Source organism: Archocentrus centrarchus, chromosome 5 (assembly GCF_007364275.1).
Source record: "Archocentrus centrarchus isolate MPI-CPG fArcCen1 chromosome 5, fArcCen1, whole genome shotgun sequence".
Classification (NCBI taxonomy): Eukaryota; Metazoa; Chordata; class Actinopteri; order Cichliformes; family Cichlidae; genus Archocentrus; species Archocentrus centrarchus.
In genome coordinates, this window is record NC_044350.1 from 35,578,924 (window position 1) to 35,605,950 (window position 27,027).

Here is a 27,027-nt window from a genome sequence, read left to right on the forward strand (position 1 = left end):
TCTGGAGTTTTTAGGCTGTCTTAAAGTTCACCCACTGACATTTTATAAGGTTAACAATGTATTTTTATTTTATTATCATCGGTTGTATTTATTCTATTTTTAGATTAACATTATACAGAGCTATAAGCTCTTAAAAAAAATAAAACCTACGTATGAGAAAAGCGTCTTAGTTTGGTGTAGTGGTGCGCATGTTTCTGAGGCTGAGATGTCTACATGACATGAAGTGTTGTGTTTGTATTTTAATACCTCTTTGTCCCTATTTTTAATACCTCCCATAATAACACTGATGCTTTATCAGCAGAGATGTACTGTCGCGTCTTTGGTGCTTTTACGCTGAAAGCCCGGGGACCGGAAGTAGTTGCTATTGCTAGGCGCCGGTGCGCGGCTTGACTCAGCGACGCTCCTGCCCAGACTTTCGTTTTCCTTTCTTTTGCCTGAAACTGTGTCGATGTTGGCAGATTGAAGAAAACATGGCTGGCTTAGAGGTGTTGTACACCTGTGTCGCAGGTAACATCACCTGCCCGCAGGATGCTGTTGTGTGTTTCGTTCACTGGGAGCTGATAAAGAGCGGGTACAGGTGCATCGGCTCAGGAGACGAGGTGAGTTTAGCTAACCCTGTGTTAACTGACCGCAGATAATGTCTTCATTTTTCATCATTTCAACGCCAAATTGAAGAATGCAGATTAAATGTTAATGAAAATATTCTGCGTGTGTGATTTTCGCCGTAATCGAGCTGTAATGTCCAGAAAATGCTTAAAGTGCCGTTTTTTCCAGAGGACTTCGGCACGTCCTGCTCAGCGCAGGTTAGCTGTAGCTTCGTAAACGAGCATCACCTCCTGTGAGAAGCTGACGTTTACTCGAGGCTGCTTTAATCCAGCTGCCATGGCTGCTGCTCAGTGTGACTCATTTAAAACGGAGAGTTTTCGAAAACTGTGCTGTCATGTTAGCCGGCTAACCCGCTGGGAGCAGCCATCCTGAAACACCGCGGAGGGCTGACAGCCTCCTCCACCCTCTTCTGCAGTTCATCTAGCAGCAGCGCAGTAACACCATACCCGCTTCAGCTCATTTGCAGAGAATTTGGCGAAACCAGATCATCAGTAATATATTAAAATGAAGCTTTTATTATAGCGTTTAACAGGGAAAAGGAAGCGTCTCTGTGATTGTTTCATAGAAAAAGATTAAATGACTCCGTTCCAAAATCCAGAGATCGTTCTTGGTTGTGAGCATGATGAGATAATAATAATAGGAAAACTGGCAGAAGAAGACAATAAACACATAAAAATCATATTTACTTTAAAAGCAATATAAGTCAATATTATAACAGTCATACTTATTATTAGATTTATATTACTGTTAGTTTATTATTTTTATATATTTTTGTATTTTCTTTTCTTGAGACTTTCACCTTATTGAGCTGTTTTATTTTAACTTTTGTTTCTATTATCTAATAACTGGATGCTGTAGGTGTTTCTGGTTATTTGCAGTCAGCTGGACACAAAGTGATAAAAGTATTGTTATAATAAAAAAGCAGGTTTCTAACACACACACCCCCACCCCACTCCCGTCTTTATCTGCAGCCCCGCGGCACTGATAAGAAGTCCGAGCTGCTGCCCGCTGACTGGAGCAGCAACAAAGAGTTGTACAGTCTGCGATACAAAGCCAACAACAGCGACACCCAAATGCTCCTCAAGGCCATCACTGTCGACTCCACCTTGATCTTCAACCTGATGGTAGGAACAGGAACTTCTGAAGGAATTTTAAAATGGCCTCTCAAAAATTTATGCTAGAAAAATGATGTAATCTTCCTAAAGGGATTAATAAAGTTTTATCTAATCTAAAAACATCATCCCTAAAAACCAGTAACAGCAGGGATCTGACACTGTGTTTAACTCTCCTTAAGAAGGGAATTTCCCTGGATTAGTTTAGGTTTAGTTTTTGTCATTGTGATATGGATCATATCTGTAAGGCTGGAGAAACAGTACAATAACACAATACAAAGACGTGACACACACACACAATAAGAAAACAGATTCAGGTGTTCAGTTTATTATTTACTGATTTTGTTGAGAGAACATTCGACATGTTGATCTGCAGAGCTGTCCTCAAAGTGTTCATAAACTGATGTTTTATTTGTGTGTGCGTAGAACTCCAGCACGCAGCAGGTGTCGGACCTGACGGTGAACATCAACGATCATGTGAGCGGTGAACAGCTGGACGCCTTTGACAGGTTATTTTATTGAGCTGCTTATTTGAGTTGTTGTGTTACTGTTTGCTGTAACAGAGGGAGCTTCCAGCCTTAAATGTGTGTTTTTAGCCTGTCGTGCCATCTCAGGGACACAGATACCCGCTCAGTGGCTTGAAGGCACACTGTGGGATAAATAAGGATTATTTTCAGCTGTGAATCATGCAAAGCTTCTCTGGTGGAGTCAAACATATGGAGCTGGAAATGAAGTGAAATGCTCTCTGTAACAGTATTTACATTTAAGTTTTCGTTGAGCTGTATATTTGAACTTGCTCTTTTGCACCACCTAGTGGTGGACTATAGAAAGTACAATTGTTTGTAGCTTGTGTTTCCACCCGAGCCCACTGTACCGATGCACATGCTATGCGGGCTGCGGTGGCTGGTTAGCTCCACACAGAGAGAAAGAAACGCGGAAAGTTGATAAGTGAAGAAAGAAGGGAGAAAGAAGGTGGAGAAGAAAAAACTAAGATCGTTAAGGATTGTTTAGCCCCTCCTGGATGTCAGTTCACGAGGTTTGTGTACTTATATGTTTTATTATCTGTGATTAATATCTTCGTTGACTGACACAAAGTACAAGAATGAGTTTTGATATGGTATTTTTGTTGTTGTTTTCTTCTGTCGTGAGCAGTTCTCACGGGTTGTGAAGACAAGAATAAACCCTGTTTTATGATTCTACGTCGTGCGCTCGTTAATCCGTGAGGGTGCTACAGTGAGAACTCTTCTGCTCCGCGCTGGTAGATGAAAGGACGGTGCCGACAACAAGTAGCAGAGGCGCCACGGTCAGTCACGGCTATGCACAACAAGGACACAGCCATCGCAGGAAGGTTCAGGCTGCTGCAGTCAATCCTGCACTTAAGGTTAATTTAAGAGTAAATAATAAAATAAACTCCAACAATGGCAGAGTTTGAGGCTAATCCAGAAGTTAATGAAGATGGTGACGTGGAACAACTTCCTGCAGATGAAGAATTACAAGCAGCAAAAGGCACAGCTGATGATGTCTCTACTACCTCACAAAGGGCACAAAGGAGCCAAAGAGTCCGTACGCTGACGGAAAAGGGCCAAGAACTGCACGATGAGCACAAAAGTAAGGCTGCATATCGTTTCAGTGTGCGCTATGAGAAGTGGAAAGCTGTTGTTAAGGATGCCAAAGGAGCCATAGATGGTCAGTGCTCAAAGGGTCTGCTACAGGAACATGTCTCCAAGGTTTCAAGTGCTTCTAAAGATGTGAATGCTGCCTATGTAGAGTTGAGACACATTGAATCTCCAGATAATGATACAAGACGGAGAATGGACGCGTGTGAAGCCATAACAAAGACAATTATCGGAGCACTAGCAAGGTGCCCAAGTAGAGCTGAAGTTCAAGGAGATGAATGCTTGAGGGAGACTGAGTCTATATCTAAGTTAGTAGCCTCAGACAGGATAAGTGTAAGGTCAGACAACACTAAGCTCTCCTCTCGTTCAAGAGTTTCCACTAGACACTCCAGCAGGTTCTCGGATAAAAGACAAGATGCAGCTGCTGAAGTTGCAGCAAATGAAGCTGCGCTGCAAGTTCTGCTTGAACAAGAAACTCATATGAAGGAAATTGAAAGACAAGAAACAGAAATAGCACAAAGACAGAGAGCTCTAGAAGCTAAGCGCAGAGAAGTGGAGCGACTTGAGACAGTAAAAAGGCTAAATGCAGCAAGGGCTCGACAACAGGTGTATGAACAAGGTGAATGCTCAAATGAAGAAATATACAGCCTACTTCATCACAGCTCTGACAAGAAACATGAAGTCAAGTCTGGAAACAATGACTCACATTTTAACCGGTGTCCTTCCCCACAAAATGTGACACTCCAACAAGAAGTGAATACAACAGACCTGGTCAAGGCATTTGCAGAGTCTCTCAGTGTAAGTCGTCTTCCAGCACCAGAGCCAACAATATTCAGCGGTGATCCTATTAGATATAATGATTGGAAGATTTCCTTTCAGACTCTAATCGGCAGAAAAAATATACCAGTTGAAGAGAAGACTTATTACCTGAGAAAGTATGTAAGTGGACCTGCAAGGAAGGCAATAGAAGGATACTTTCCGCTTGGCACAGAGTCAGCATATTATGCAGCATGGACAGTTCTCGAAGAGAGGTATGGCAATCCCTTCCTTGTAGCCAAGGCCTATAGAGATAAACTTGATGCATGGCCCAAGATAAGCTCTAAGAGCAGTATGGAACTTCAAGCGTTTGCTGACTTCCTCTGCTGCTGCAAGACTGCCATGTCACAAATGAAGGGCCTTGAAGTGCTCAATGACTGCAATGAAAACCAAAGGATGCTTGCAAAACTCCCAGATTGGCTCATTTCACGGTGGAACAGAAAGGTTATGGAAGTGCAAGAGGAGAGCCACACCTTTCCAACCTTCAGCCAATTTGTGGATTTCATCTCACGAGAAGCCAAAATTGCCTGTAATCCCATAACATCTCTTTTCGCTCTGAAATCAAGTGAAATTGAAGGAGCAAAAACACCAAAGAACAGAAGCCATGGAGCGAAGGTACTGGCAACTAACTCAAATGAAAGATCTGTCAGTACTAGTTGTATGTACTGTGAGAAGTCAGGTCACAGCCTGCTTAAGTGTAGGAAGTTCATGAGTGAAAGCATTGATGAGAGGTTAAACTTTGCTCGAGACAAGCAGTTATGTTTTGGCTGCCTGAAGTCTGGTCACCATTCTAAGGATTGTGAGAGCAGAGCAACATGTGATACATGTGATAAAAAACATCCAACATGTCTTCATGACAATCGTACCAGAAAAGAAAGAACAATGAGAAATCAAACCAACAGTGACAGCACAAGACAAAGAAACCCAGACGCTTCACAAGACAACAGTTTCACACCAACAACAAGTGAAGCAACATCTAACAGAGTCGCACAGAATGTTGATGACACTCACACCTCCTCCATTGTTCCAGTATGGGTGTCAGCTGAAGGTGAGCCAGAGCGCGAAGTTCTCGTGTACGCGCTTCTTGATACGCAGAGCGACACGACCTTTATTCTTGAAGAAACGGCACGAGCTCTGCATATAAAAGGCGAATCAGCTCAGCTAAGGCTTACCACCATGTCTTCAAGAAACACAGTTGTGTCCTGTTTCAAGCTCTCAGGTCTACAAGTAAGAGGGTTTTACTCAAATAAGACAATTTCCCTACCTGTAACGTATGCAAGAGACTTCATACCTGCAAATCGAGATCACATTCCAACCCCTCAAACAGCCAAGGCATGGCCTCATCTTGAATGCATTGCAGATGAGCTTGCTCCAATACAAAGCTGTGATATTGGCCTGCTGATTGGCTACAACTGCCCCCAAGCACTTGTTCCTCGTGAAGTTGTGTCAGGAAATGAAACCCAGCCATTCGCACAAAGGACTGATCTGGGGTGGAGTATTGTGGGTTATGGCAATCCATGTCTCGATTATGGAGATGGCTTTGGAGTGAGTCATCAAGTCGTTGTGAAGCAAGTGGTGCCTGATGTTCAACCCTATTCAAACATCACCAACAAGGTCCACTATGTTTACAGAACTCAGATAAGGGAAACGGTCTCTTCTACAGAGGTCCTTAAAATGTTGGAATCTGACTTTGTTGAGAAGGCTTCAGAAAATGTAAAGGTCTCTCAAGAAGATCTCAGATTTCTAACAAAGATAAAGAAGGGCATTAGGCACAAGGAGGATGGTCATTTTGAGATGCCACTCCCATTCAAGAGCGAAAGGCCTAACCTGCCAGATAACAAGGCATGTGCTATTCATCGTCTCAAATGTTTAGAAAGGAGGCTGAAGAGGAACAAGCAGTACTACATGGATTACAAGAATTTCATGGATGAGATAATAGCCCATGGGGATGCTGAAAAGGTTCCAGACCAAGACACTGACAAAAGACCAGTTTGGTACATCCCACACCATGGGGTGTATCATCCACAAAAACCTGGAAGGATTCGCGTCGTCTTTGATGCCTCTGCTAAGTTCCAAGGCACTTCACTAAATGACCATCTTCTGACTGGTCCAGAACTAACAAACACCCTGCTCGGAGTCTTGTGTCGCTTCCGTAAAGGCCCAGTGGCCTTCATGTGTGATATTGAACGCATGTTCCACCAGTTTCACGTGCGTGCTTGCGACCAAGATTACCTACGGTTCTTGTGGTGGGAGAACGGCGACCTTGAAACTCCATTCACAGTCTACCGAATGAAGGTACACCTATTCGGTGCAGCATCGTCTCCAGGTTGCGCCAACTATGGTCTCAAGCACCTTGCAGCTGAAGGAGAAGGAAGTTTTAATGAAGAAACCATCAAGTTCATCAAAACCAACTTCTATGTTGATGATGGACTAGCAAGTGTCGACACTGAAGATCAAGCAATACAGCTTGTCAACGAAGCACGCAAATTGTGCAGCACGGGCAACCTTCGGCTGCACAAGTTTGTCTCAAACAGCACCCGAGTTTTAGCTTCGCTTCCAAAGGAAGAATGTGCTGCGGTTGCCAAGGACCTTGATATAGCATTTGAGGCAGTGCATATGGAAAGAGCACTTGGCGTACAATGGTGCGTGGAATCAGATCAATTCCAGTTCCGAGTGGTTGTCAAGGAAAATCCACTCACCCGAAGAGGAGTATTATCTACAGTTGCCTCTGTGTTCGATCCATTTGGGTTCGTGTCACCTTTCATTTTGCTAGGAAAACAAATTTTGCAACAAATGTGCCGAGACAAGCTCAGTTGGGATGAAGCCTTACCTGATAGCCTTCGTCCCCAGTGGGAGTCCTGGCTGCGTGAACTGGGAAACCTTGCAGAGGTAAAGATTCGCAGATGCTACATCCCTCCGAACTTCAAGCCACAACACTATGAGCTTCATCATTTTTCTGATGCGAGTGCATCTGGATATGGCATGTGCACTTACCTGAGGGCAGTAAGCCCATCCGGCGAAGTTCACTGCTCCTTGGTGATGGGAAGATCGAGAGTTCCACCATCCAAAGTCACAACTATTCCACGGCTTGAGTTGTCAGCTGCCGTTGTTGCCGTTCGCATCAGTGACATGCTGAAAAGGGAATTGGAAGTGGAAATCTCAGAAGAAAGGTACTGGACTGACTCCAAGGTGGTACTCGGATACATCAGTAATGAAGCCAGAAGGTTTCATGTATTTGTTGCAAACCATGTGGAACGCATCAAACAAAGTACAGAGTCAACACAATGGTGGTATGTAACCTCCAAAGATAATCCAGCAGATCACGCCTCAAGAGGCCTTACAGCAAAACAACTTGTAGCCTCAAACTGGTTCAAAGGTCCAGATCTTCTCTGGCAGAAGGTCATAACCAGTGGTGAAATCAAGGTGGGAGAGTTATCGAACAGTGACCCAGAGGTCAAGAAGGTTCAAGTCCACAAGATACAAGCAGAAGAACAAAGGTCACTGTTGGATCGGCTACACAAGTTTTCAGACTGGTTGAGAATGATTAAGGCTGTTGCCAGACTCAAGCGCTATGTCAAGGAAGTGAAGGATCACAAGAGGTCATGTGACATTGTCACCCTGCAAGAGAGAAAGGAAGCAGAGGTAACAATAATAAGGATGGTTCAAGAAGCGGCGTTCGCTCAGGAAATAAAAACCTTACAACATCATGAAGTGATGCAGACCAATGACAGGGTCAACAAGCTACACAAGTTATGTCCATTTCTTGACGACCATGGCATTCTTCGGGAAGGCGGACGCTTGATGCATGCTGCCTTGCATCCCGATGTCAAGCATCCTGTGATCCTGCCAAGAAACAGTCACGTGACTGCGTTACTCGTCAGACATTATCACGTGAAGACTTACCATCAAGGACGAGGAATCACTATGAATGAGCTTCGAGCTAACGGATTTTGGATACTTGGATGCAGTAAGATTGTTTCATCCTGTATCTATAAATGTGTAAAATGCAGGAGGTTCAGAAGACCCACAGAGCAGCAGAAGATGGCAGACCTCCCGGAGGACCGGATGGAAACTGCACCACCATTCACCTACTGTGGGATGGACTGCTTCGGTCCCTTTTTTGTCAAGGAAGGCCGCAAGGAGTTAAAGCGTTATGGATTGCTAATCACCTGCATGTGCTCCAGAGCAGTACATCTCGAGATGCTTGATGATCTGTCTACAGCTTCCCTCATCAACTCTTTACGTGCATTCATAGCCATCAGAGGTACAGTTCGACAAATAAGGTGTGATCAAGGCACGAACTTTGTAGGCACCAGAAATGAGTTTGTTGAAGCATTTAAAGAAATGGATCAAGCAAAACTGGGAAAACTGGACTGCGAGTTTCTCATGAACATCCCAGCGTCAAGCCACATGGGTGGCATCTGGGAGAGACAAATCCGCACCATAAGAAGTGTACTCACATCAATCCTGGAACAATCAGGCAAACAACTCGACAGCTCCTCTCTAAGGACGTTCCTGTATGAAGTCATGGCAGTTATCAATAGCAGACCATTGACTACTAACCAACTGTGTGATCCATCAAACCCAGAACCTTTAACACCAAACCACATACTAACCATGAAGTCCACGATCATCTCCCCACCTCCAGGAAGGTTCGTGAAGGAAGATCTTTATCTCCGTAAGAGGTGGCGTCGTGTTCAACTCCTCACCAACACTTTCTGGACAAGGTGGAAAAGAGAGTATTTGTTGAATCTCCAGAGTAGACAGAAGTGGACCAAAGAGCGTAGAAATGCTAAGGTCGATGATGTTGTCCTCCTGAAGGATGAGATAACTCCACGCAACCAGTGGAAGTTGGCAAGGATCATTGAAGTTTACCCTGGTAAGGACGGAAGAGTGAGGAAGGTGAAATTGTTGATAAGTGATCCAACTCTGGACATAGAAGCAGAAGAAGATTCTCAGCCTCACTCTGCCTAAAATATAGTTCATAATCCTTAATTCATAAGCAGTTCCTTATTTCATTGTTAATAGTTTGTTCCTTTAAAATCACAAGTGATTGGTGGGAGTGTAACAGTATTTACATTTAAGTTTTCGTTGAGCTGTATATTTGAACTTGCTCTTTTGCACCACCTAGTGGTGGACTATAGAAAGTACAATTGTTTGTAGCTTGTGTTTCCACCCGAGCCCACTGTACCGATGCACATGCTATGCGGGCTGCGGTGGCTGGTTAGCTCCACACAGAGAGAAAGAAACGCGGAAAGTTGATAAGTGAAGAAAGAAGGGAGAAAGAAGGTGGAGAAGAAAAAACTAAGATCGTTAAGGATTGTTTAGCCCCTCCTGGATGTCAGTTCACGAGGTTTGTGTACTTATATGTTTTATTATCTGTGATTAATATCTTCGTTGACTGACACAAAGTACAAGAATGAGTTTTGATATGGTATTTTTGTTGTTGTTTTCTTCTGTCGTGAGCAGTTCTCACGGGTTGTGAAGACAAGAATAAACCCTGTTTTATGATTCTACGTCGTGCGCTCGTTAATCCGTGAGGGTGCTACACTCTCTGTCCTCTGCAGTGTGTTCAAGGATGCAGACAGTTTGTCAGAGAAGGTGAAGACTCAGCTGCTGCCCCCCCAGGACAGGCCGACGGGACAGAGAGCAGAGAGGAAGAGTCGGAGGGACGAGGAAGAGGAGGCGCAGAGAAGACGAGGAGAGGACAGCGACCCCCTCCGAATGCCCAGCAGAAATCCTCGCCAGGGGGCACGCCCTCACTGGTTGGTAATTTATTCCTAAACTGATCATTTGTACATTATTAAGGCAGACATGGTCACAGAGTTCATATGCCGTTCTTATTAGAACATCTGTGTGATGTTTCTGCGGTAAAAAGAGGGACTGCCTAATGACACAGAGATATAAAACCTCCCTTCATAACTAATTTTTCTCAATCTGTCCACTTCATTCAACACTGAGGTTCTCCCACCAGTACAGCATGCTGGAAGTGGGAAAGCAGCTCCCTGTATCTCTCTCTGACCAGCAGCAGTGACACTTTAACAGTGTGTGTTATGGTGGGTGGATATTCATACCTGACGCAGTGTATATTTATACACCTGCATGATGCCAGGATCAGCAGTGACAGGCACAATCAGCTGTTTGATACGCTTGGTTCCTGTTGAGGTGGTGCAGACACATGATGCTAGCTTGTCTGCCATTTTGGATCTATAATAATTAGGGATGTGCGCGATAACCTGACTAAACGACTAGTCGTCGCTATTGTTACTAGTCCGCACCAGATGTACTAGTCGGTTAGCCTAATTATTAAGGTTTTAATTAACTCAGTGATGGTAAATGTTTGTCCTAAATGTTATGCAGCCATCTGCCACCAGGTGGAGCTGCGGCCCTTACATCGTTATAGAAAAATGTAATAACGTAAGCGCACCTCCGAAGAAACACCCTTCTTTCCCTGCATCTCTGGTTTGTTCAAAGAAGCGAAAAAACTAGCGGGACAAATGTGTTTGCACCTTAAAAAAACTGACCACAGCAAAGAGTAGGACCCAGGAGGGAAAGAAGTGCCAGCATTTTATGTTTCTGTCGGCCGACACCGCATGTAAAACACAGGACACGACCGAAAGGTAGTTAACACACGCAATGCACCTGCACAGGTATAAACGCACGGGGGGGGCTCCCCTGCTCAGGATGCCGCCCCAGATAGGAAGAAGAAAACAGATGGATGGATGTTTGTGTTGTTTTGATGCGTGTCATGAATTGTAGAGCAACGAGCATCGTTGATAATGTGCTGCACAATGAGCCACAATTAAGTCACAATTTATTCGTTTTTCGGATGTTATTTTCTCATATTCAGTGATGCGTGAACATCACTTGCAGCAACGTGTTTTCATATATTTTTATATCAATTGATTTTATTCTTCGTTGTTTGAAGTCTAAGGTGCAGTGTCCATAATGCACGATGTTCGGTGCCGTACAGCGAAGCAGCATTCAAAGTGCGATTCATCATAGAAGAACACGATTAATGGTTTCAGATGCCTTTGTTTACACAGCTTTTGGCATTGTCCATTAAAAAGGCATAAAATTTAATTTAATATCTGAGTGTTTCTTAGTTTTAGACTAGTCGGTTAGTCTAATTTTTTTTCCTTGTTTAGTCGACTATGACATTAGTCACCAGGAACATCCCTAATAATAATCATAGTTTAGGATGAAGTGAACGATGCCCCGGTCACACGTGTGGGGACGGCGTGTCCTCCCTGACCAGCTGCTGCAGGTTGACGGCAGTCACTGAGCCCAGTCAGTGGCCCCCTGGCGACACCTGTCACCAGGGAAAAATGTGTATTCTCCAAAAACTTCCTTTTGATTGCTTTGATTTGCTTTGATTTCTAGCAAATTGCTGCAGTTATAGTTTGAATGGACTTGTCTCAGACACTGAGCAGCTGCTGTCTGAGCTGCAGTGAAACTCTGAAAAGTTTGACACAAACTGGAAACAAGGACGTTTGCCTTCAAAGTAAAAGTTGCACCTTCTGAAACATGCTGGCTGCAGCTGGTTTACTCTGATCTGTGTCATTACGACCGAAGCAATCGCTGCTGCACCGTCTGCAACTGATTTCACTCAGCAACCTCCAGGAACCGCTGCCCATCTATTAGCAGGACACTTTTTTTTTCCTAGCAGACAATGACGGACAGCTCTGGAGAAATGTGCACATGATGCCACATGATTGACCTCAGTACTGCTGCTGTTACTGATTTTACAGCCGCTCCTCTCTTAAGCTGGCTTCTGCTTTAGGAGTGTGAATGTCACAGGAAGCACTCGGGTGTAGACGTGCTTGTCTGAATGGGTGAATGAGGTGTGTGGTATAAAGTGCTTTGAGTGCTCCAGTAGAGTAGGAAAGCGTTGTATAAGAAGCAGAACTTTTCTCCCTGTGAGTTATGATTCTGTCACACATGAGCAAAGTTACACAACGTTACAGCTGTATTAATAATCCAGAGTACCAGCGTGGCTCGTCCTGTGTACGCTCACACATACTCAGAATATGAATGTGTGAGTGTGACTGTACATTAGTGCAGTTATTACAGTCTTACAGTTCAGGTGTTCCTGTTTTATTGTGCATGAACTTAGTAAACTGTAACAGTACTCAGAGTCCAGTTTAACCTTTGACCTTTGACTTTGTTTGCACTGTGCAGAATCAGAAAGAACCGCACGACACAAAATCAATGAACAACCAACAAGCTGTAACATTTTCATGCAATCAGACCTTCTTGTTATTAATATTTATGGCAGACATTTTGGCATTTGACACACACACACACACACACACACACACACACACACACACACACACACACACAACTCTGGACGTTTTGAGATTGTGGCTTATAATAAGTCTAGACTGAGCATCTGTTTGTAAATGAGGGCAGAGCTCAGGCAGCCTGGGAGTGTGTGTGTGTGTGTGTGTGTGTGTGTGTGTGTGTGTGTGTGTGTGTGTGTGTGTGTGTGTGTGTGTGTGTGTGTGTGTGTGTGTGTTTACACAAAGCAAGTTACCATAATGTAACCATTAAATTTTAGAGGAAGGATTTAGTTTAAGGTTCTGGTAAGTGTCCAGGAAATGAATGTAAGTCAGTGTAATGTTGTGTGTGTGTGTGTGTGTGTGTGTGTGTGTGTGTGGTATCCTCTATACAATATTTAGAGCAGGGAGGAAACAGAGGGACGTTGAGCTGAAGGAGGAGATGTCAGCTGGGACTTTGTGTGTTTGTATTACTCATGCTGTGGGGACACAGACGTTCAGTCACCTTGTGGGGGGGGGTTCTGCTTCCTTTCAGGGACAAACACAAAGTGCCCATGATAAATGATGTAAATGATTAAATACTGTGCTGAACAGTTGGTATAAAGGTGGGGTAAGGAGAAGGTTTGGGTAAGGTTAGGGTGGTCATCACTCTCATGTTTGTGTGGTCCGTGGGCAGTGGTGGTGTGCTGCACGTGTCCTGCACTGTTATTCTGCACTAGCTGATGCAGCTTGTCCAATGACATTACTTAACATGATCCATGGTACTAGATGGAGACAGCATAAAGATGGATGGAGCCACCGTGACACCTCCCTTTGTGAAGTCTGTTTATGAAGCCTTGAGTTGAGTATTTTTACCATTGCCATGTTTTTGAAGCAGACATGATGAGACGGGAGCGGCTGTGACGGAGAAGCTGAGGATACTGTTTGCTCATTGGTTAATGACTGGTCACTGATAAGCCAGTGAGGGTACCTTTAATAATCCTCATTTCTGAAATATGACCTGAAGCTGCTGACTGAGCCCATAAATTCATCAGAAAGTGTGTGCTGGGGTCAGGGGCGTGGCTTGTTTTCCTATCCGGTGTTTAAGTCTGACGTCATTTCTGGGTCCAAGTGCTCCTAAATAAACAGCAATGGCATAACCAATGACTGTTCACTATTAAAGATGATTGTAACCTTATCAACTGCAGCCATTTCTGCTTCTTTCTCATCGGTAAAATCACAGCTGAGTGTTTTTTTTTGTTTTGTTTTTTTCGAGTCGGATCGGTTAAAACAATCAGGGACACAGCACTGCGGCGTATTGATCACGTGACAGTTTGGACCCAGAAATGGAATTCTACGTCATCACTTAACAGCTGGATAGGCTACAATATGAGGTCTTTCTGTAACCATGGGGCGCCCTCTTGTGGCCATTAGAAAGGATTCAGTTTTAAGGCAGCTCAGCATTAGCTACAGATGCAGAAGCTTTGTCCATCTTTTTTACTGTCTTTGATATTAAATACTTAAAATGGACCTTTGGAGAGTGATGATACCAACGAGCATGATTGGCCAGCATATAGCCAAGACAAAGAGTCTCAGGTACCTTACTTAATATTTAAAAAACTAACATAAATTTATACTTTAAATTAAACCATTAAAACCTGTTTGGGCCCCAACATTTTTCTATCCAGAGCAGCACTGATTTTAGTTGTCCATAATAATACAAAGATGTATAGACAGTATTTGTTTTTTATTGTGACAGCCACGTGGGGCGGTTAGCCAGCCAACCAAAGTTAGCCCCTCTGCTGGTTAGTTTGTAACAGTAGATGATGTGCAGTAATCTAAGAAAGGCTGTCAGAGGTAACAAACGAGCTGCTAATAGGGGAGGAGCTAAGGTAGAGTGTGATTGGTCCACGTTAGCAGAAAAGCATTATTAAAAATAACGACAGCTCCCCGGGGTCACCGGGGTCAGATTTGAGCCCAGACACTAAACAGCCCCTTACATGAATGAGTATCATCTCTGCAGAGGCTGACGCTGCTAAGCTAGCCTGGTTACCTTTAAGAAGCACAGCGCCTCAGCACACATACTACTTAGAATCATTCAAAAATGAATGAAAGCATTCAGTGCTGATTTTTATTTGGTTCATTATTTACTCACAGCAGTGTAACATCATTACCGTGTGCTATAAATACACATTTAAATGTTAGATGTGGTTTTATGGAGCGTCCTGAGGTGACGCCGGTCTGATGTCCTCTGAAGTGATCCAAACATAACCGAATGAGGGAGAACTGCAGCACAGAATCACTCCTCAGCTCTCTCCCCCGTCCTCTTAGCCGTGACCCGATCAGATGAGATGCGAGATGATGTCAGCACTTTATCGACCTCGCTGCCGTCGCCTCCTTGTCCCCAGAGAGGGGCAGACAGAGGGGGAGGGCGATAAGGATGAGAAATAGTGACAGATGGGGAGAAAGGAAAAGTTTAGAGGAGAGGAGGGGGAGAAGGGACCAAGAGAGGAGAGAGAAGAAAAAAAAAGACAGATTATAAGAGAAAATGAAGGACGACAGAGATGTGAACACAGAAGCTGAGGTGACCGCAGCGGGCAGAAAAACGGGAGGGCAGAGATGACCGAAATGATCCCGAACACCTGAAGGTGGATGGATCTGCTGCAGGACCTTTACCTGGAGTACTCTTCACTGCTTTTACTGTGAGCTGAGGCAGGCGTCAAAGTTACTGCTACAACAGCTAAACTGTAGCGTCCAGCTAACAGGAAACGGCCGGTGCAGGGTGGATAAAAACAAATTAACAGATGATATGTATTTATTAAGATCTGTATTCAAGTCTGCATTGGCATTTCCTGACCCCTCAGAGCACATTTTACCTGTACATAAGCATACATTTATACACTTACAGCATGTTAGCTGCCTCACATACGCAACATTAACCTAATTAACTCACACACACGTGTTTGGACTCCCCCAGAGAGAACCCACTTAGGTACAGGGAGAACATACAGGCACAGAAAAGCCCAGCAGAGATTTGAACCAGGAACCTTGCTGCTGGAAGGTGACAGTGATCCAAAAGCTGAACAGTTTCAGTTTATCACAAAAGGCAAAGAAACTGTTCATGTTCAAGACGTTTTTCTTTTGAAAACATGAATTTAGCAGCAGTTTAATGGAACTATGGATCTCATTAAACTGCATTCAGAACATATTAAAGCTGAAGATCCTCCTTTCAGAGCATTTTAAAGGACTCAGTTCAGTCCTCTCAAACAAGCCTCAGAAGGTTTGTGGATGAGGTCGGTGGGGCATAGGTTACTGCTTTAACCCCAAAGTTCAGGCTGCTCAAAATGGTCTATTTTTTTCTACTGTGGGCTCTGAATGATGTCACTGAGACAGGAAGTCCCTAATATGGTCATCTTAAGCACACAGCTCTCGCTGACCAAACCTTCTGTTTGAAAAGGGAAGCCAGTCACAAGAAAGTGGCCTAATAGGGGAGGAGCTAAACCAGCTTGTCTCAGAGTATGAGCTGCAGAGGGTCCAGTACGTACAAGTTTTCCTGTTCTGCCCGGAGAATCTCGGAGATCGCGCTGCCTGGATCGGGGCCTGATATCCCGGAGGAAAGATCAGAGTTTCGGTGCTGGAGTCGTCCCACTGATTATCATGGGGGGGGTGTGAGGTATTCAGCTGATTAGGACTCGGGGAACACAGTGAGTGGAGTTTGATGTTGTCACAGTTACTGAATCACAGGACAAACACACTTCAGGCAGAGCAGTGAGAAACGTGGAGGCGGTGAATGTTTCTGTATCGTGAATATGAAACAGAGCTGCTGGAACGTGTTCATGTTACTGAGAGACTTCATCTTAGCGGTTTCTGTTTGAATCCACACACACACGGCACGTCTTCATCAGCTGACGAAGGTCACCCAAACGTGGCCGTGGTAACAGCGATGGATCATTACTGCTCCACATGCAGCTGAACGTCTTCACACCACAACACCTGCTTTCATGAGTCACGTTTTTACTTTCACAGATTACATGATTACATTACATGATTGAAATGATGAATTTATCTTTGTGAAATAATCTGTTAATATCGGTGAAGATCATCAATAATCAGCTCAGTGCACCTGTGTGATGTTTGTTTCCCACTGATATTTAACTAAGTATGAGATCATCAGTGGATTTTTAATAGAAGGTGTGTGTGTGTGTGTGTGTGTGTGTGTGTGTGTGTGTGTGTGTGTGTGTGTGTGTGTGTGTGTGTGTGTTTCAGGCCTGACCCCATGGTCCCTCCGTTTGCAGCTGGAGGAGCAGATCTGGATCCTTTGGGGTGAGTCCGATCCTTCCCGTCACTCTTAAAATCCTCCAAAGCACTTTATGGAAATCAATCCGAGGAATACACTTAAGCCTGGTTTTTCCTAATCTGGGATTTGGGGATAAACAGTCGGCCCTCACAGTAACATACAGACAGCTCTGGATTATTGGTGCGTGTCCGGCTGAATGCGAAGCTTTAACCTCGTGTGTCAGCGTGTCTGAGAGAAAACAACAAACTCAGTGTGTTCGGTGTTAACATGAGTTTTGCATCAGCTCCAGCTTTTCTCACTGAAGGCTCCTGTAACGTGTTTGCCTGGATGTGGCTCGAAGTATCAGCTCATCAGACTCTGCTGTAATGTGTAAACATAGAAAAATAATCAAGCGTCTGTGGCGTGCTGCCTGTTAATGCCTCAGGAACACACACACAGGAGCACACACACACACAGGAACACACACACACACAGGAACAGTGTTAGTTTTTGCTGTTTGGACTCTTTAAAACCTTTGTGGACCGTTTTGTTTGAATGAGGACCAAAGCCAGCAGACGAAGCCTGTTCTGAGGTAAACTTGTAAAAATGTAACTGCTTATCTGCACAGGATTATAAATATTGCGGTTTCTTCCAGCAGCACATTAAACATTTGTCAGCAGAACATTCACAATGTTCAGCTGAAGCCGTCACAGCCTCCCATTTCTGGAACGTATGATTCAGGGACTCTCATAAAAACAGACCTGCAGTTTATTGTGATGTAGAATTCCTGGCGATTACGCTCTGGTGACCCATCGTGGTAAAACGGGATCCAGGAAAGGACCCCCGGACTCCAGTGGTGGTGAAGCTGAAGATGGAGGCTTGGATGGGTTCTGAGTGACCGGGGTGGGGCAAAGATGGGGAGGAGGCGGACTGATTGGCTCGCTGAAGGCAGGCAGGAGAATAATTGGACTAGAGTAATGATGTCAGCATTGACTTTGAGTAATGGTAAATGGACTAGTTCTTATATAGCGCTTTTCTACTCAGTCTGAGCACTCATACAACACGTTTTACATTTACCCATACAAGCACTTCCATGATTAATAAAGCTAAGTGCTTTTAATTAGCTAACATTCACACTCCGACGGTTGCATCGGAGAGCAACTTGGGGTTAAGTATCTTGCCCAAGGATACATTGGCATGCAGCCTGGAGTAGCCGGGAATCGAACCGCTGACCTTCCGATCAGTAGGTGACCTGCTCTACCTACTGAGCCACAGCCACCCCAAGTGACGTAAGTGATGTAACGAGCAGCCGAACACCCAGAGAGCAGGTGGATGAGTGATAGCAGGTCTTCATTACTGAGCTTCGCTGACCTCCATCAGTCTCAGTGTTGAGTTTTTGTGTGAACGGCCTGCTGGGCCTTTGTTTTACTCTCAGCCAGAAGGCTGTTGGCATGTTTTACAGTATGAAAGATGGACGCAGTCACTGTGACGTCACCTTGTCTGTTTTTGAAGCCACCTGATGCTGTGAAACCAGATGTGACCAACGAGGATGGCTCTGACTCAGGAACCACGCTCTCATTGGCTGATAGCTTAGATCTTAAATCTTAAGCTGATGAGCGAACCCTCACTGTCCTCTTATTTTCCTATAAATTCCTATAATTTATTAAATGAACTTAATGTTTTATTCAATGCGACCTGAAACAAGCGACTCAGCCCCTAAAATCCACAGGAAGTGTTTACTGAGGCCACAGAGTGAGGACCAGCGTCCACCATCACAGCCAGCAGGAGTCGCCCCCTGCTGGCCACTAGAAATAATGCTTGTTTGAGATGCTCAACTTTGAGATTGTCTGTGATTTACAGTAATGCTGATGAATGTGTCGTGTCCCTGGAAATCAGACTTTAATTAGTACCTAATAACATCTCTGTGGGCCAAACTGAGTCCCAGCATAAACTGCTCCAGGTTCTCCAGCTGAGGCTCTGCTGCCGTCTCAGCTGAGCACTTCGCCCGCCATAAGATTTCATGTAGTCTTTCTGGTTCTTCTCGCTCCAGGTTAAAGACAAGCAGAGGTTTTAATGGTCCAGTGTGACCCGCTGTGCAGCTTTATAATATGTAGAAACAGCAGAGGCCATCCATCTGTGCTGTATTAGATGCCACGGCCACCTTTAAAGAGCAAGTCGAGATCCATTTTAAGACTTTTATTGTTTTTAATATTCATTTCACTCCGTTTTATTCTTTTTTTAGCATCATTGTTTTCTGACGTCTGCTGTTGAACATGTTGTTGGACAGTGACCGCGCTGTAAGCTGGATAATACCCTCCAAATGGCCGCTCTGCATCATCATTACAGTCATGAAAGGAAAACTCATCCAGGATTTGTGATGCTGTGATAGCAGCACTGCTACGATTACTTAACCAGAGATTCACTTTTAATCACTCTCTGTAAAAACCTGTGGGTCTCTGATCTTCGATGACTCGAGTCCTTCTCTTGAAACCCCCCCCCCCCCCCCCCCCCCCCCCCCCCCCCTCAGGTCTCGCGGTGGTGGTGGGATGATAGTCGACCCCTTGAGGTCAGGTTATCCTCGCTCTGGCTTTGACCCGTCTAGCGGGATACCAGACATCCTGCCTCCTGGAGCCGTTCCCCCCGGAGCTCGCTTCGATCCGTTTGGACCCATCGGACGTCACAGACCAGGGTGAGACAGATATATATACACACACACACACACACACACACCTCCATCTGTCTGCATTCATTCAGCTCCTCTGAGGCTCCACTGAACACCCTCTGTGGGTCAGAGACACTTTGAATTTCTGAGGTAGGAAAAAGTTCCCAAAAATAAAAGATTTTATCTTCCAGCTCGATCAAAAATCCAGATGACAGAGATCTTTGTTTCAGCTGCAGCTCCGTCACAAAGCTGCATCCATTTTAATCTCAGTGACACCAGCTGGCCTCAGCAGTGTGAAGAGGTCCGGGGAGCCGCCTTGTATAACAGAGGCTGCTGTGTGAGCTAACACACAGGCTTATAATGGTTACAGCATCTTAGGTTTGTCATAATTTACTGCACGAAATCCACATTCAGACAAAAAGAGCGAAACAACTGTGAAGCAAACTAAAGACAACAGTCCTGAAGTTTATGGACACATTTGGTGCCATTTAAATATTTTTTATATTTTACTATAAAACTAAAGTGCACGGACACATTAGCTGTGAAAATATTCATAATCATGGAAAGTTTTCCTTCTTTGAAGATAATGAAAACTAAAATGAGGTAGCCGACAGCCTTATTTCAGTTGTGTTTTACTGTCTGTCCACGGGGGGGTGCTACTGAGCCAGTTCCTTAAATATGTCTGTGTAGATTCTCAGTTATCCAGGTCATAGTAGTCTCTGGAGCTTGAAAAAGGCGACTGGACTTCTTTTTGTTTCTTGAAGACGTTTCACCTCTCATCCGAAAGGCTTCTTCAGTTCTCAACCAAATGGTGGAGAGACCCAGGTATTTAAACCCCTGTGGGCGTAGTCCCCTGGAGGTGGTTATGACCCTCTATTGATCATGTGCTTGAACACGTGCCCAGGTGTGAAGGGGGCGTGGGTCATATTTAATCAGTGGTTTCAGTTGAAACCAACTTAGGACTCCGCTCCATTGTTTCCTGTGGCCTATTGAGGTCACTGGAACAAAGGTGTGAATGGGGGTTGAGACGTCTGGGAAGGGAGCTCAGGACAGCACTGTAAGCGGGGGAAAGTTGGTGACGTAATCCACCTCCTCTGTTCAATGATGGTTGTTCACAGTGGACATAGATGGCTTCTTTCACTCCTCTTTCAAACCATCTGTTTTCCCTGTCCAAAATGTGGACATTGGCATCCTCAAAAGAGTGCCCTTTTTCCTTCAGATGCAGATGTACTGCTGAATCTTGTCCTGTCGAAGTGGCTCTTCTATGTTGTGCCATTCGTTTGTGAAGAGGCTGTTTGGTTTCACCAATGTAGAGGTCCGAGCACTCTTCACTGCACTGAACAGCATACACTACATCGCTGATCTTGTGTTTGGCGGGTTTGTCCTTGGGATGAACCAGTTTTTGTCTTAGGGTGTGACTTGGTTTGAAGTATACTGAGATGTCATGCTTGGAGAAAATTCTTCTGAGTTTCTCTGACAAGCCTGACACATATGGGATGACAATGTTGTTCCTCTTGTCCTTCCCATTCTCTGTAGTTTGTGTTTGGCCTTCATTCCTGTGCATCTTAGCTGATTTGATGAAGGCCCAGTTGGGGTAACCGCATGTTTTGAGGGCTTTCTTAATGTGTGTGTGTTCCTTATGCTTCCCTTCTGCCTTAGAGGGAACACTTTCCGCACGGTGTTGTAGGGTCCTGATCACCCCAAGTTTGTGTTCCAGAGGGTGGTGGGAGTCAAAGAGGAGATACTGGTCTGTGTGTGTGGGCTTCCGGTAAACTTCAATGTTGAGGCTTCCATCTTCCTCGATAAGCACCGCACAGTCCAGGAATGGTAACTTGTTATCTCTGGTGTCCTCCCTGGTAAAACGTATGTATTTATCCACTGAGTTAATGTGACGAGTGAAGGCTTCTACTTCTTGGGTTTTGATTTTGACCCAGGTGTCATCTACATATCTGTACCAGTGGCTAGGTGCCTTCCCTTTGAAAGAACCAAGAGCTTTACTTTCCACTTCCTCCATGTAAAGGTTGGCTACAATGGGAGACACTGGGGAGCCCATGGCACATCCATGCTTCTGTCTGTAGAATCCATCATTGTATTTAAAATATGTTGTGGTAAGGCAGAGATCTAAAAGTGCACAAATCTGATCTGGGGTGAAGCTGGTTCTGTTCAGTAAGGAATCGTCTTCCTGTAGTCGTCTTCTGACGGTCTCCACTGCCTCAGTTTTAGGTATGCAAGTGAAAAGTGAAACCACATCAAAGGACACCATGGTTTCATCTGGATCCAGTACAAGATTCTGGACCTTGTTAGTAAAATCTGTAGAGTTTTCAATGTGGTGGGGTGTGATGCCAACAAGCGGTGATAAGATGGTGGCGAGGTGTTTGGAAATGTTGTAGGTGACCGAGTTTATACTGCTGATAATGGGTCGAAGTGGGACTCCTTCTTTGTGGATCTTTGGGAGTCCATAAATGCATGGAGTGGCTTCTCCAGGGTACAGGCGGTAGTAAGTGGGGCGGTCAATGGCTTTTTCCTTTTCAAGTTGTTGCAGGCAGCAAATGACTTTTTTCTTGTAGTTGCTTGTGGGATCACGTCTCAAGACCTCATAAGTATTGTTGTCACTGAGGAGTGTAGTAATTTTGTTGTGGTAATCCGATGAATTCAGCACAACCGTGCACCTCCCCTTGTCGGCTGGCAGTATGGTGATGTTTTGATCCTTGCTTAGGGCTGTGATGGCCTTCTTCTCCTGAATGGTGAGGTTGGATGGAGGAAGTCTTGCACTGGAGAGAGTGGCTGAAACTTTCATCCTGATCTGTTCTGCTACAGGATGAGAAAGTTTGTTATTTCTTATAGCGGTTTCTGTTGCTGTGATGAGGTCTACTATAGGAAGCTGTTGTGGGGCTATGGCAAAGTTGAGTCCTTTGGCTAGCACATTTTCTTCTGGTTTGGTGAGGACCCTGTCTGATAGGTTCTTCACCCACTTTCCTTGGTTTCCATTGTTTATCGTGTCGTCCTGTTTGTTAACAGATGAATGGTATGCCTTGGTTTGCAGAGTTTGAAATTTACGTAGTTGTCTTTCCTTGCCTTTGATGTGTTGTGCGAGCTGGGCTTTGTCCACAAATGTAGAAACTTCTTCTGCGATGGTGTGAGGTAAGAGTGATGAGAGTTTCTGCTGAGTCTGGTGGATTTTGTTCTGGAGTGCATCTATGGTGAAATGGACCTGTCTTATCCTTTCACTTAAAAGGTGGTTCTGTGCTCTCCATAGAATTTGGTCAGCTCTATGTCCTTTTACTGTGGACCCAAGGTGCAAACTCTTGGGAACCAGTCTGGACTGTCTGCATCTCAAGTTGAAACGAAGGTGGTTCCTGTAGTCCGCTAGCTTTCTTGAGTCCCTTTCATACTCCCGCACCAATTGAAGGGTGTTCCTCCCAAAGTGCAAGGCAATATGTCTGTGTAGATTCTCAGTTATCCAGGTCATAGTAGTCTCTGGAGCTTGAAAAAGGCGACTGGACTTCTTTTTGTTTCTTGAAGACGTTTCACCTCTCATCCGAAAGGCTTCTTCAGTTCTCAACCAAATGGTGGAGAGACCCAGGTATTTAAACCCCTGTGGGCGTAGTCCCCTGGAGGTGGTTATGACCCTCTATTGATCATGTGCTTGAACACATGTGCCCAGGTGTGAAGGGGGCGTGGGTCATATTTAATCAGTGGTTTCAGTTGAAACCAACTTAGGACTCCGCTCCATTGTTTCCTGTGGCCTATTGAGGTCACTGGAACAAAGGTGTGAATGGGGGTTGAGACGTCTGGGAAGGGAGCTCAGGACAGCACTGTAAGCGGGGGAAAGTTGGTGACGTAATCCACCTCCTCTGTTCAATGATGGTTGTTCACAGTGGACATAGATGGCTTCTTTCACTCCTCTTTCAAACCATCTGTTTTCCCTGTCCAAAATGTGGACATTGGCATCCTCAAAAGAGTGCCCTTTTTCCTTCAGATGCAGATGTACTGCTGAATCTTGTCCTGTCGAAGTGGCTCTTCTATGTTGTGCCATTCGTTTGTGAAGAGGCTGTTTGGTTTCACCAATGTAGAGGTCCGAGCACTCTTCACTGCACTGAACAGCATACACTACATCGCTGATCTTGTGTTTGGCGGGTTTGTCCTTGGGATGAACCAGTTTTTGTCTTAGGGTGTGACTTGGTTTGAAGTATACTGAGATGTCATGCTTGGAGAAAATTCTTCTGAGTTTCTCTGACAAGCCTGACACATATGGGATGACAATGTTGTTCCTCTTGTCCTTCCCATTCTCTGTAGTTTGTGTTTGGCCTTCATTCCTGTGCATCTTAGCTGATTTGATGAAGGCCCAGTTGGGGTAACCGCATGTTTTGAGGGCTTTCTTAATGTGTGTGTGTTCCTTATGCTTCCCTTCTGCCTTAGAGGGAACACTTTCCGCACGGTGTTGTAGGGTCCTGATCACCCCAAGTTTGTGTTCCAGAGGGTGGTGGGAGTCAAAGAGGAGATACTGGTCTGTGTGTGTGGGCTTCCGGTAAACTTCAATGTTGAGGCTTCCATCTTCCTCGATAAGCACCGCACAGTCCAGGAATGGTAACTTGTTATCTCTGGTGTCCTCCCTGGTAAAACGTATGTATTTATCCACTGAGTTAATGTGACGAGTGAAGGCTTCTACTTCTTGGGTTTTGATTTTGACCCAGGTGTCATCTACATATCTGTACCAGTGGCTAGGTGCCTTCCCTTTGAAAGAACCAAGAGCTTTACTTTCCACTTCCTCCATGTAAAGGTTGGCTACAATGGGAGACACTGGGGAGCCCATGGCACATCCATGCTTCTGTCTGTAGAATCCATCATTGTATTTAAAATATGTTGTGGTAAGGCAGAGATCTAAAAGTGCACAAATCTGATCTGGGGTGAAGCTGGTTCTGTTCAGTAAGGAATCGTCTTCCTGTAGTCGTCTTCTGACGGTCTCCACTGCCTCAGTTTTAGGTATGCAAGTGAAAAGTGAAACCACATCAAAGGACACCATGGTTTCATCTGGATCCAGTACAAGATTCTGGACCTTGTTAGTAAAATCTGTAGAGCAGACCCAGGTATTTAAACAGGGGTTTAAATACCTGGGTCTCTCCACCATTTGGTTGAGAACTGAAGAAGCCTTTCGGATGAGAGGTGAAACGTCTTCAAGAAACAAAAAGAAGTCCAGTCGCCTTTTTCAAGCTCCAGAGAGTTCCTTAAATAGTTCTTTTCTGGAAAGAAACTGTCCTGGAAAACAGAGGGATGAAAGATGGATGCAGCACCAGGATGTGACCCATTAGCATTTCTGGATAAGAGGGTGGAGAGTAGTTCATCAGCTTCGTTAGCCTCGTTAGCACACTGCATCCATTAACTGCACAGGTGCAAAGCACAGACACAGGTACTAATTAGTTACTAGGTAACAGTATTAAAGCTGCTCATCCTAGAAGAGAAAACAAACCTCTGTTTTTAGGTTATTTATAAATTCTCAGTGTCGGTCCTCCAACCAGCGACTGTCGAGGGAAGTGCCAGTGCCTGTGGGTGAGACAGAGTCACCGTCCTCAGCAGGTACAATCAAAGGAAACTCACCTGCCTGGATTACTTTAGCTTCAAACTAATGTTGCTGAAACTGGCAAACAGAACCAGCTGAAGGGCGCCTCTCTCTGCCTTCAGTGCTGTTAAATGAGTGCAAATACACAGTTTCATGATCTGGTTCTAAATGTTTATGAATTGAATCTGTTTTTCACCTTATTAAAGGACAAAAACCACTAAAGACGGTTTAACTGTCACTTCCTGTTGCTCCTGTTCTGGCTCACCTGCTTTGCAGCTTCATTGTTTAGCAACATGAATTATAAAGCAGACGGACCAAAAATCACTCCAGCAACAGGCAGTGGGTGGAGCCAGTCACTGAAAGCGTATTTGTGCCGTTTAGGGCTGCAACGATTCCTCAAGTAACTCAAATAATTCGATTATAAAAAAATTCTCAACACAAATTTGTTGGGTCGATGCTTCGTTTAAACTCTGCAGCTCAGGTGTCTCGGTGTACGCGGAGCGTTTCACCTGCATTAGCAGCATTAAAGTTCTCCGCTGCTTCCGTCATTTGGAAAAACGACCCTTTAACATCATCACCGACACGTTTTTACACGCCTCCACTGCTCTCTACACCCGTGTGTGTGTGTGCTGAGAATTTCAGCTGTTATTTTTTTCTTTACTTCAGCCAAAGCTCCCAGAACAGTTTGCTATAACCACAGTTTGCTAGCGGGCGCCACCATCAGCACTAACGATCGTTTGGTACCGAGGGGCTCCGTCAAAATATTTTTATCCTAAAAATAGACCTGCAGTAGAAACGTATTTAGGAGGATGTATGTGAATACAAAGCTTTACAACATTAAGCTCACGGAGCCCCCAGTTCTTCAACAAAAACACTGATAACACAACGTGCAGTCTGTCTGCACACGTGCAAAGAGGCGGAGCTGTTACTGAGACGGTGAGCTCAGGTGGAGCGAAAGTAAACGTTTTTCTAGCGTCCAAAGCAGCAGCGCTTTTTCCTGTAACCACCTTAAAACCTTTACTGGGAAACAGCTGGAGGTCCTTCATCAACCACCTGATCAGCAGGTGAAAAAAAGAGACCTTTGTAGCTGCTCCATCCACCCTGTTTGTTTCACACAGAGAAAAACTGCAGTACGGAAGTTAAAATATGCAGATGAACTGTTAATAGGACGAAAGTATTTCTTATCCAATTACTCGATTAATTGATGGAATATGCGATTACTGAAATGATTGATAGTTGCAGCCATAGTGCTGTTACCTCACCCTGATCTGCACTTCAGTTCCAGGCCTCAGTCTGAGCACCAGCGGAGGAAATAAATCTGACAGGAAATGGACTGATACCTGAGCCTTACTCACCCAGTCTCACACACAGTCATTCAACACTTTTATCTACGCCTGAGAGCTTCCCAACATTCACACCACACACTCCGACACACTCACCCCGATCCTGGTCCGAGGATGCTTCGGCACGCAGACCGTAGGAGTTGGGGATCAATCCAGCGACGTGCAGACGACCCGCTGGCCCCAGTAATCACAGCTGTGTCTTCTTCTTGTTTTGGTTTTTAGGCCGGATCCAGACCACATGCCCCCACCTGGCTACGATGACATGTTCATGTAGCACCCCGCAGTGTTTCCTGTTTCCTGCTCACATCAGCATCTTTTCTTCTGGCTCCTCCTTTGGTTCATCCGTGTTAGTGGCCTGAAGGCTTTTGGTTTGTTTTCTGATTGTTCCTTTCATAAGAGTTCAGCCTTTTAATCTAAATATAACAAAAGTTCAGTTACTGCTGTAAATGTTGTCTCAGATATCCTGACTTTGGAAGAAAGGCTGCTCTAAGGTGAAAGACTCCCTCGTGCTTCATAAACTTTGCTGAGCAGCATCATTTTTGTGGAGCATTAACAAAGAAGGAAACCTGTCAATCCTTTGCCTCACAAACAGTCCATCCCCTCAGACTCCATCGAGCAGTCTATTAATGAAAGAGGGAATTTTTTTACATTTCTGATGTGAAAATACTAAAAACACTGAAATGTGGTTCCTTACAGCTGGTTTTTGTTTGGATTGTTGTTGATTGAACAAGTCTAATAATCTCAGTAATAAATGCTGAATAAAAACCCTTTGACTAAA

At 44.7% G+C, this 27,027-nt stretch overlaps 2 protein-coding genes across 2 annotated transcripts; both read left to right on the plus strand.

Annotated features, from left to right (window-relative positions):
• Positions 1–285: 285 nt before the first annotated feature.
• Positions 286–27,027, plus strand: psmf1 (proteasome inhibitor subunit 1). The gene is made up of 7 exons (XM_030729769.1): positions 286–599; positions 1,578–1,730; positions 2,145–2,227; positions 9,718–9,915; positions 16,678–16,734; positions 19,215–19,376; positions 26,472–27,027. The coding sequence occupies exons 1-7, from the start codon at positions 471–473 to the stop codon at positions 26,521–26,523; spliced, it is 834 nt and encodes a 277-aa protein (XP_030585629.1). The 5' UTR covers positions 286–470; the 3' UTR covers positions 26,524–27,027.
• On the plus strand, positions 3,090–9,698 carry LOC115780528 (uncharacterized). The gene is made up of 2 exons (XM_030729767.1): positions 3,090–9,503; positions 9,620–9,698. The coding sequence occupies exon 1, from the start codon at positions 3,137–3,139 to the stop codon at positions 9,122–9,124; it is 5,988 nt and encodes a 1,995-aa protein (XP_030585627.1). The 5' UTR covers positions 3,090–3,136; the 3' UTR covers positions 9,125–9,503; positions 9,620–9,698.

Coding starts and splice junctions, on each gene's coding strand:
- LOC115780528 (XM_030729767.1), top strand. CDS start 3,137: ATGGCAGAGTTTGAGGCTAATCCAGAAGTTAATGAAGATGGTGACGTG.
- psmf1 (XM_030729769.1), top strand. CDS start 471: ATGGCTGGCTTAGAGGTGTTGTACACCTGTGTCGCAGGTAACATCACC. Junction 16,735..19,214: donor GCAGATCTGGATCCTTTGGG/GTGAGTCCGATC, acceptor CCCCCCCCTCAG/GTCTCGCGGTGGTGGTGGGA. Junction 19,377..26,471: donor ATCGGACGTCACAGACCAGG/GTGAGACAGATA, acceptor TTTGGTTTTTAG/GCCGGATCCAGACCACATGC.